Source organism: Rhamphochromis sp. 'chilingali' (genome assembly GCF_963969265.1).
Source record: "Rhamphochromis sp. 'chilingali' genome assembly, chromosome: 18".
NCBI lineage: Eukaryota > Metazoa > Chordata > Actinopteri > Cichliformes > Cichlidae > Rhamphochromis > Rhamphochromis sp. 'chilingali'.
Genome location: NC_137945.1, coordinates 4,715,254 through 4,726,110, shown reverse-complemented (window position 1 = coordinate 4,726,110; position 10,857 = coordinate 4,715,254). Strand labels below are relative to the sequence as shown.

Here is a 10,857-nt window from a genome sequence, read left to right as displayed (position 1 = left end):
ACACTAAATATACACATGTATACATATACATACACATATACCTGCACACCAGGTAAATGTCCAGTGACTCATGACAGCGTGATTGAGGAGTTATAGAGTCTAACTGCTGTTGGGATCAATGATCTGTGAAAGCGCTCCTTCCTGCAGTGAGGCTGTTTTGGTCTCTGACAAGGATCTGCTCAGCTCACAGACTCATGCAGAGGATGATGTGGGTTGTTCGTGATGGATGTCAGCTTTACTAGCATTTTTAGCACACGATCAAAGTTTCTGTGGATGCTTGAAAAATCTTGAAGAACGTTGAATTCACTGAAGGTTTTAAAAATAATGCCGTAATCAGTTTCGTTACAGTTGCAGTGTTGTCTTCTGCTACTGTAGGCCACAGCAGCAGACGACAACACAGGTTGAGTAAGTGGGAGTGGGTGTTTTCAGACACAGAAGAACAACTTTAGATTAATCAAATAAAAATGTATTCAGTCAGCTTTCCAAATGTGAATGTTTCAGTTGTCTGTGAGTAGGAACTCAACTCTAATAAACTATAAGTTTATTTAACTATAAAAATAGTATGCTTGTTTGCAAAACGTGATGTGCTTCTGCATCTTCACAGAGTTTCTCTCAGTTTGTGGTCGAGAGTCCTCCAAATGTAAGCATCGAACCAGAGCTAGAATTTGGCTGCTTAATCTTTATTTCACTTCCTGGATGCTGTTTCTGTTTTCCATCAGGGTCGTTCTCATGCTTTCTATTCTGATGTAAAGTAACTGGAGGAAAGCAGCTCCCCAGAACAACGATTTGTCTCCAGACATTGGCCACCTCCACCATAGCAGATAACCAGGAGTGCTCCAAGGATCAGGAAACACTGGGGACTTGAAAAAAATGCAAAAATTATTTCAGATTAAAGTTAATATAAAACGTCAAACACTGTGTGCTTCCTAGTCAGTGAGATTTAAATTTGATCCCTCTTTGTTTATTGTATGTTGTATGTTTATTATTAAATAAACATGCACAATTAGAAAGAGAAAGACAGAAGAAGAAATTAAGCTCCCCTTTTTCCCCAGAGGAGATCAGAAGTCAGCCAGAGCCATACGAGTCTGCAATTAGCTGGGAGCGAGAGCTTGAGCCCTGGAGGTCTGACTGAAAGAGAAACCGCATCGGTTTAACAGACAAATTAAGAGTCTGACCTCTTAACAGTGGACAGGGTGGTGGAGATGTTCTGAGGGTGAGGCGGTCCTGTGTGGTCTGAGCTCTCCACTGCAAACCTCGGACAGGAACAGAAACTGCAAGACAGACATAAACACTTCTTTTACACACACTTTGATGGCCTAACCTCTGTGTTTTTTACATTCATGTGTTTACGTGTGATGTACATGACTATTGTGCATCTGGCTCAGTGTTTGATATTGTAAAGCAAAGTCAATAACAGCAAAAATTTAATATTTTACTTTTTATTTCTGTCGCCCTCCTGCATCAATCCCAGAATCACCCACACCCTTTACCACATTTGCTTACTTTAGAGACTCCAGACACCAGGAAGTGGGAGAAATTTCTCTTATAATAAGATACGGTAATCTTTCTGACAATAGGTGAGATTGCTTTTAAATATGGAAACGGGGATAGTCACAAGAAGTTTGAGAGGCACAACTCAGACAGAAGAGCAGACAGAGAAAAGCCATGTGGATAGGAGCTACTCTCCCGAGCTAAGGTTAGCCACAGAGGGCATGGATGCAGACGAGCCCAGCCTCCTGAACATCCCGAAAGAGCTTCGTGACTTTAGGAAACACAACAACAAACAATATGCACATATTAGACGAGGGTTAAGAAGAGTTGATGCTAGAATGGAAGAAGCAGAGGGGCGATTCGACGAGACTGAGACGGTGCTACAGTTGTTTATTTTATTCATAAACTTCACTATTTCATTAATTATTTCATGGTTTCTTTGCATCTTCATCTGTAGCAGCGGTCTCCAACCTTTTTTGCGCCACGGACCGGTTTATGCCCGACAATATTTTCACGGACCGGCCTTTAAGGTGTCACGGATAAATACAACAAAATAAAACTAGTACCGGTACCGAAAAAAAGAAGATTTATTCATAACACATGTGAAAAGACCCAGGAAAACCGAGTTAACGACCAAAACGATAACAAAATAACGCTGGAAACCGATAAAAACCTTGAAAACCATACATTTCACACCTGAGACTCTACTCTCGCGGCCCGGTACCAAACGACTCACGGACCGGTACTGGTCCGAGGCCCGGGGGTTGGGGACCGCTGATCTGTAGCACTTACACATCGGTGTATGTTCCTTGTGTTTGCTTACATTAAAATACCAGCACTAATGACCAGAGCATACAAATGCAGCTTTTCATATTTGACAATATATTTTGAAAGCACAAGACAAATCACAAACAGTTTTCAATGTAGGTTTGGTTTTTTATTTTGTTTTATTTTTCAGTTCTTGATTTGATGGTGATGTGATGCTATATTACATGTTTTTAAGATTCAGCTGAATTTAATATTTGTAATATAGCATCGAATCACAACCGTCTCCTCAAGTTGCTTTATACTGTAAGATAGAGACCCTACAGTAGCAGCAAGAAAACCCCAAATATTAATAATCCCTTATGAGCAAGCACTTGGCGACAGTGGGGAGGAAAAACTACCTGTAACAGGCAGAAACCTCCGGCAGAACCAGGCTCAGAAGGGACGGCCATCTGCCTCGGCCGGTGGGGGGTGATGGTAACGATAATACGAGGAGACACGATGAAGAATATTTCTCAGTCTAATTAAAGTCGAATGAAATAGTTTTAAAATAAAATATACCTCAGATGTTAACTCTGAGGCCAGACTGCTTTAAGATTTTAAAAGAGGTATTTGAAAAAAATCAAGATGACAATTTAGTCATCAGTACTGCCTTTAAAGCAGCAGCTGAACGGCTTCTTCAAAGCTTTTAACACTGCTGAAAAAAACCTGGCAAGTTTGGATTTCTTTGGAGGATTCACGAAGCCACCGAGATTCATTGCTATGTGCATCAGAATAGTGTCGTCAAAAGATGAATCTTCTGATATCATTACATTGAAGAACTTGTCTGCAGATCCAAACTCCTCGATAAGGCCTTTAGCTGTGGCCTTGACTAATTTATTCATGTTATTATTAAGAATTTTTAGGTATTCGGTGCATCTATCTTCAGAAAGTACCAAATCTGTCAGATGGTTGACAACTAAGTCTATTTTTCCTCGATCCAGAAGATTTCTGGCATTTTTGTGCAATTTGTGTTTTATTCTCATGACCAGAGAAACGCTAAATTGATTTGAAATTAGCCAATCATCAGGTGACACTGATGTTTCTGACAGTTCTTCCTCTGGGTTTTCAGAGGCTGCTGGCTGACTTTGACCCTCTGTGGGTCCAGAGTGAGACACTAATGCCTGATCACCAATATTCATTGCTAGGTGCTTCAGAATAGTGTCGTCAAAAGATGAATCTTCTGACAACATTACATCGAAGAACTTGTCTGCAGATCCAAACTCCTTGATAAGACCTTCAGCTGTGGCCTTGACTAATTCAACCCTGTTCATTTTAAGAATTTCCAGGGATTCGGTGCATCTCATTTCAGAAAGTACCAAATCTGTCAGATGGTTGATAACTAACTCTAATTTTTCTGGGTCCAGAAGATTTCTGGTATTTTTTTGCAAATTTTGTGCGATTCTTGTGGCTAGAAGAGTACTAAATTGATTGGCAATGAGCTTAGCATGAATTGACACTGATGTTTCTGACAGCTCTTCCTCTGGGTTTTCAGAGGTTGCTGGCTGACTTTGACCCTCTGTGGGTTCAGAGTGAGACACTAATGTCTGATCACCAATATTCATTGCTAGGTGCTTCAGAATAGTGTCGTCAAAAGATGAATCTTCTGATATTACATCGAAGAACTTGTCTGCAGATCCAAACTCCTTGATAAGACCTTCAGCTGTGGCCTTGACTAATTCAACCCTGTTAATTTTAAGAATTTCCAGGGATTCGGTGCATCTCACTTCAGAAAGTACCAAATCTATCAGATGGTTTATAGCCAAGTCTAATTTTTTTGGATCCAGAAGATTTCTGGTATTTTTGTGCAATTTTTGTGCGATTCTTGTGGCTAGAAGAGTACTAAATTGATTGGCAACAAGTTTAGCATGAATTGACACTGATGTTTCTGACAGCTCTTCCTCTGGGTTTTCAGAGGTTGCTGGCTGACTTTGACCCTCTGTGGGTTCAGAGTGAGACACTAATGCCTGATCACCAATATTCATTGCTAGGTGCTTCAGAATAGTGTCGTCAAAAGATGAATCTTCTGACAACATTACATCGAAGAGCTTGTCTGCAGATCCAAACTCCTTGATAAGACCTTCAGCTGTGGCCTTGACTAATTCAACCCTGTTCATTTTAAGAATTTCCAGGGATTCGGTGCATCTCATTTCAGAAAGTACCAAATCTGTCAGATGGTTGATAACTAACTCTAATTTTTCTGGATCCAGAAGATTTCTGGTATTTTTTTGCAAATTTTGTGCGATTCTTGTGGCTAGAAGAGTACTAAATTGATTGGCAATGAGCTTAGCATGAATTGACACTGATGTTTCTGACAGCTCTTCCTCTGGGTTTTCAGAGGCTGCTGGCTGACTTTGACCCTCTGTGGGTTCAGAGTGAGACACTAATGCCTGATCACCAATATTCATTGCTAGGTGCTTCAGAATAGTGTCGTCAAAAGATGAATCTTCTGACAACATTACATCGAAGAGCTTGTCTGCAGATCCAAACTCCTTGATAAGACCTTCAGCTGTGGCCTTGACTAATTCAACCCTGTTCATTTTAAGAATTTCCAGGGATTCGGTGCATCTCATTTCAGAAAGTACCAAATCTGTCAGATGGTTGATAACTAACTCTAATTTTTCTGGATCCAGAAGATTTCTGGTATTTTTGTGCAAATTTTGTGCGATTCTTGTGGCTAGAAGAGTACTAAATTGATTGGCAATGAGCTTAGCATGAATTGACACTGATGTTTCTGACAGCTCTTCCTCTGGGTTTTCAGAGGCTGCTGGCTGACTTTGACCCTCTGTGGGTTCAGAGTGAGACACTAATGCCTGATCACCAATATTCATTGCTAGGTGCTTCAGAATAGTGTCGTCAAAAGATGAATCTTCTGACAACATTACATCGAAGAACTTGTCTGCAGATCCAAACTCCTTGATAAGACCTTCAGCTGTGGCCTTGACTAATTCAACCCTGTTCATTTTAAGAATTTCCAGGTTTTCTGTGCATCTCACTTCAGAAAGTACCAAATCTGTCAGATGGTTGATAGCCAAGTCTAATTTTTTTGGATCCAGAAGATTTCTGGTATTTTTGTGCAAATTTTGTGCGATTCTTGTGGCTAGAAGAGTACTAAATTGATTGGCAATGAGCTTAGCGTGAATTGACACTGATGTTTCTGACAGCTCTTCCTCTGGGTTTTCAGAGGTTGCTGGCTGACTTTGACCCTCTGTGGGGTCAGTGTCAGAGACTGATGCCTGATCACTGCTTGTATTTGAAACCAGGTCCGGGTCTTCTGCACTCACACAAACTGGCTGATTGGTGAGATCAGTAACTGGACTTGACTGTGATGTAAACAGTCTGTCGCTTGTTTCACCAGCATCTGCTCCAATCATAACTTCTTCCTTTGATGGGGTCAGCACTCTTACTATATCTTCCACGGCACCAGAAATTTTGTCATTTATAATAGTTTGGGTTAAAGTTTCATTCTCCAACCAGAAAAGAAGGTTTTGTAAGAACCTTTCCACTGAATCTTCTACGAGCACATATGGCACCTCAGGAGCAGAGGGTACATTACAGTTACCCTGTGAAGTCTTAGAGAAGTCAGACTCTGAGAGACTTTTACCCATTTGCATCGTGGGGGCTGGATATGTTGACTCGACATGGTCGTACACATTTTCTGTCAACTCCCTTGAAAACATCTTGATTTCCTTACTTGTCAGGTCAAGGTGTCCTGCCGAGAATAATTTACTAAACAGCCTATTCATAAGTGGCATAAATTGACTGAAGTTGAGCGGAGAAGAACTTTTAACTGTGGTTTCTAAGGTTGGTGATTTTCTGGGAACTTCTGAGGGATTCATGTGTTCGCTTTTCCTGGAGTCAGCTCTTTCACTCTCAGGGGAGGTTGCCTGTTGTCTCTGAAAGGTCAAAAATCCTTTGCTTTTCTTCAAATGATCTTTCAGTTCACTGTTCATTTTTTCAAATTCTATTTTAGCAAACCTGAAGAAGTGTTGTTTTACTTCATCTGGTTTTATAATTAGGGCGCATGATGCAAAAAAGTCTTTCACCTTTTTGATCACCAGGTCCACGTCAAAAGCAGGCTTGGGTGAGCTACACTTCTCACTTAATGTGATATCTTCTGCATCAGGATACTGAATGTTTGCAATTAACACATTTACAATGTCAACTGCAGCTTTATCTGCATGATCTTCATCATGTAAATAATTCAGATTGTTGAGGATTGTTTCAACATCACTTTGAGCTTTCTCCTCAGCTTCTGCAACCTCATCACTTTCTTTTTCCTCCACAGGTTGCAGTTCTATGTGACAGTCCTGGTCATCTTTACTTATCTCTCTGTCTGTACTCCACCTCATGAGAGCCATACTTATTTCTTTAATTGTTCCCATCTCAGAGAGCTTGGATTCAAGACTCTCATCACTTGAACTAAAGGAAGTGGGTAAAGCCCCCCTCATGCACAGGCCGCTCAGCTTACCTTTATATTTCTTCAGACATGAGAAAGCATGAGAAACCATGCATCTGAGGTTTTTTATGTTTGTTATTTTTCTGGTGACATAAATAGAATCCGGGTTTTCTGGGACTAGAACCCAACCCGAGTTGACTTTATTTGAGATCTCCTCCTCAATCATCTGTGTCAGCGCCACAGCGCTTTCACACTCCTCATGGGTGACATGAAGAGCAGCAGCAAAGCTGGTTGAGAGAGAGTCTCCCAATACGGGGCTTATTTTTGTCACGGCTATCCTAAGGTATGTCTGGGATGCATCATTTAATTGGTCCTGACCTCCTAGAAGTAACGTTTTTATGGTGCTTGCACTAACTGACTGAATGACATCAGTAATCATATCAGCCAGTGCTACTTGGACATCAGAGTCCCAGATCCCATTTTCTATCAAGCGCCACTGTAATCCAGAGAGCCTATCGAAACACCCGCTTATAGCAGGTGAAAAAGGCTCTGAATTAATGCGGGTAGGGGTTCTAACACTTGATACAGACATTGTCAATGACCTAATTTCGCTACAATTACTTTGGAAATCCGTTTTCAGAAAGCTTTCAGAAAGGGAAGATCGCGGTCTGTACATTTAACGCACGACAACTAAAATGCAAAATGCAAGATTCAGGTCCCGCTGTTTCACCCCTATTTATAGACTCGAGTGGAGGTCACGTGCTGCAAGATCAAAGGCACGTACTGTGACATCAAAGCAGAAAGGAACTGAGCTGTGTGACGTCATGCCGCGAGCGTTCACCTACATGCACGTGCACACGTGAGCGATCACTAATAAATCACAGACGCATCAACGTCGGTGTTGTCAAACTTTCAATCATACCTGCAGCCAGTTCTTTGAAGCTCTCAAATGGGTTGAATGGCGGCTGTTTTCCACCATCATCGCAGAGCATTCCTCCAGCAGGTCCAACGCCTGATTCAACAAAACCCGCGACTCCGGCAGCTGTGCTCCGAAGCAGTTTGCTAATGTGATGCTAACTAGCTAATGTGATGCTAACTAGCTAAAGAATCCTAACGGTGTGTTCACACCGAACGTGATGGACGCGAATAAAACGCCCCAAACGCCCCTAATTTGACGCGTGTACATTCGCGTCTCAACGCGTGTCCAAGAAAAATCCATCGCGCGTCAAAATATGATATTTTGACGCGCGTGAACCGGAAATGTGGGAGGAATGTGGGAGGGAGTTGTGCCAGACCGGTATCTTTGCAAGATGGCAGCTATCGAGCTAGCGCTTGAAGAGAGAGTCTCCCTTCTCTATGTACTGTGGAGAGCAGAGCAGCAGCGTAAAAGACGTCCTCGCCGTACCTGGGTCCATCAGGTCCTCCAGAGGCATGAGCAGTTTGGTGAGTTTCACCACTTGCTCCAGGAGCTGCGCCTGGATGACGGCCGATTCCAGCGCTATCACCGTCGGCCAGTTTGAGGACCTGCTTTCCCTCGTCGGTCCCAGCATCGCCCGCCTAGACACCAACTACAGGCGCTCAATCCCACCTGCAGAGCGCCTGTCCGTCTGCCTGAGGTTAGTAAAACTATTTAATAAGGTAGTCCTTTATTGATATCTGTGCTAATATGCTAATCCATCCAGTTATACACTGCTAACATGGATGTGCTATGCTAACAGTGAATGCTGTCGGTGTTTACTGAAAGCAAACTGTGGTACAGAGACGACTCTTTATAATATTTCTAGTGATACTCAGAAGCTCTCATCAAGTCCCGATTTAATTCGATTTATGCTGTTATCAGTGTTTGCATGATAGCATGGCTGTGGTGTCACATCAATGTATGCGCTCGGTGTTTGCTGATATCAAACTGTAGCATTAGGACCACTGAGTTAACCTTGTAGTGATACTCACTCCTTTTTATTTAGACCTGGTTTAATTCTGGGATAGTTGAATATTTGTATATAATCCCTGCAGCTGTCAGACTCTATAGCAGGGGTCACAGCCTTTATTGAAACAGAGTTAGATAAAACTGTGAACAGTTTGGTTCATCTTTAGTTACATGGTTCTATCTTGATAAGCTGTCTTATCACAGATTAATTTTTCAAAAATATTAATGATTTAAGCAAGGAAAGGGCTACATGTCAACACACAACTCTTTATTTCTATTAATGTCTTACTTCATTCCTACCTGATTGACATGTTTAGGAATTATGAGTGATTGGCTCACTGTAGTTGTGAAAGTTGCTACCAATCAAATTATGATATGTTAAAGTTAAAATAAAACACAACTGTTTTAGATATTATCTAATATACATTTTGTAATTATCCTTATAATTACAAAATGTTTTATGTAAGATTTAAGTTTTGTGATTTATATCTGACATCACAAAAGTATTTTGGAATTTGAATAATGTATTTTGTAACTGCAGTACACATAATACTGATTTTGAACAATTTTGTCCAGGTTCCTTGTCACCGGGGACTCCTTCAGGACCATCGCGTTCAGTTTCAGAGTCGGTGTGTCCACGGTGAGCCAGATCACCCCCCAGGCAGCGACGTCCATCTGGGACTGTCTAGTGGACGACTTCATGGCTGTGCCTTCACCTGGAGACTGGCGGTCCATCACAGAGGGATTCCAGGAGCGCTGGAACTTCCCTCTGTGCTGTGCAGCTCTGGATGGGAAGCACGTCCAGACAAAGGCACCCCATATATCATATAGGAGACACACACATTGATATACACTAAATATTCATTTCATTTCTTTTTTGTGGTGCCCAAATTGATGCACCTGCTTGATTTTGTTTAAACAATTATTGCACACTTTCTGTAAATCCAGTAAACTTCTTTTCACTTCTCAAATATCACTGTGTGTGTCTCCTGTATGATATTTAACTGACATTTTTTATTGTAACAACCAACGATTTATACAGGAAAATAATGTCTATTAACAAGGTTGCCCAAACTTCTGCATCCCACTGTATCAGTATATTTTGTCATTAGTATAATATGAAATAAATTCTACATGTGTCAAGTCGTGTGCCAACATTTGCTGTGTAGTAGAACTAGTAGACATTAGTCATTATAAACATTTATTTGAAATAATATTAAAATTCTCACACAGAAAAACATTAAACATAAATATATAAAATATAAGAATTTACAGAGAGACAGGAATAAAAAGGACCAGCTGCTCTCCAGAGCAGGAACAAGGCTGAGGAGGAAATGCTCCATTGGAGACTGGTGTGGCCTCTTCAGGGACTCCAGGATGGCCAGCTCCACCGCCGATGGACCGTCCTGGGACCCGTCCCTCATCTGCCTCGGAGCTGTCCTCCCCTGTGGGCCTGTAAAACAGCACAAAACACAAAGAAATTAGAAGGCTGCTACTAGATTTTAATTTCAACATTGAAAAAAAACAATAACAGGATATAATCAGATTGGTTGTAGATATTTAGTAAAGGTGATCACAAGGGAATCCCACCGACTAAAAAGGTATCAGTGCTTGCTGTACATATCTGTGGGTGCAGCAGCAGGAGCTCAGGGACTGGGGATGCTCTGCTGCAGAATCAGTTGGTTCTATCAATACAGTATTAAATGTTAACAGGTTGGATATAATAATCGTAGAGTAGACAGTGGTCCCTCATTTATTGCAGGGGTTCTCAGAATAACTAGCCCCTGGTCACAGTTCTCACAATTGATTCTCAAAGTGCAAACCTTTGTAGATTGCAAAACGTAAAAGTATTATTATGCCGCGGTTTGTCTTCATCTGCCCGCCACTTTCGTGCGCCTTTTTCCCTCACGGTGCAGGTGTCTATTTCCGAATGAGGCTCATAGTTATGGGTGTTTTTGTGCTGTTTTTTCTATTGGACGCGATGGTTATCAAAACCAAACGTGATAAATTTGGCAAGCGCAGGAGATTTGTCAATCAGGCTGCAGAATGCAATGCTGTACTGTGCAATAAAAAATCAGCGAAAAAGCAAAGCAGTGACGGATGAACAGCGGGACCACTGTGTGCTGTTTATTAATAAACAATAAAATATATTCCTAAATGACAACATGCATAAAAGCAGAACGGTATTTGTACGTCAGTGGGAAAATAGCAGTGGCTTGCTAGCTTTTGTGCGGCT

The 10,857-nt window shown here is 41.4% G+C and overlaps 1 protein-coding gene and 1 long non-coding RNA gene across 2 annotated transcripts; one reads left to right on the top strand and one right to left on the bottom strand.

Annotated features, from left to right (window-relative positions):
- Positions 1-357: 357 nt before the first annotated feature.
- LOC308386366 lies at positions 358-7,793 on the bottom strand. The gene is made up of 3 exons (XR_013969778.1): positions 7,617-7,793; positions 1,176-1,271; positions 358-860 (listed from the first exon to the last, which is right to left on the bottom strand). It is a non-coding gene; the product is annotated as an uncharacterized lncRNA (long non-coding RNA).
- A 54-nt stretch (positions 7,794-7,847) lies between these two features.
- On the top strand, positions 7,848-9,764 carry LOC308386032 (uncharacterized protein). The gene is made up of 2 exons (XM_080865302.1): positions 7,848-8,310; positions 9,198-9,764. The coding sequence occupies exons 1-2, from the start codon at positions 8,051-8,053 to the stop codon at positions 9,466-9,468; spliced, it is 531 nt and encodes a 176-aa protein (XP_080721428.1). The 5' UTR covers positions 7,848-8,050; the 3' UTR covers positions 9,469-9,764.
- The last annotated feature ends 1,093 nt before the right edge of the window (positions 9,765-10,857 follow it).

What these genes read in the sequence shown, in the direction of transcription:
- LOC308386032 (XM_080865302.1), top strand. Translation starts at nt 8,051, where the DNA reads ATGTACTGTGGAGAGCAGAGCAGCAGCGTAAAAGACGTCCTCGCCGTA. An exon ending in CGCCTGTCCGTCTGCCTGAG is followed by an intron (nt 8,311 to 9,197) that starts GTTAGTAAAACT and finishes AATTTTGTCCAG; the next exon opens with GTTCCTTGTCACCGGGGACT.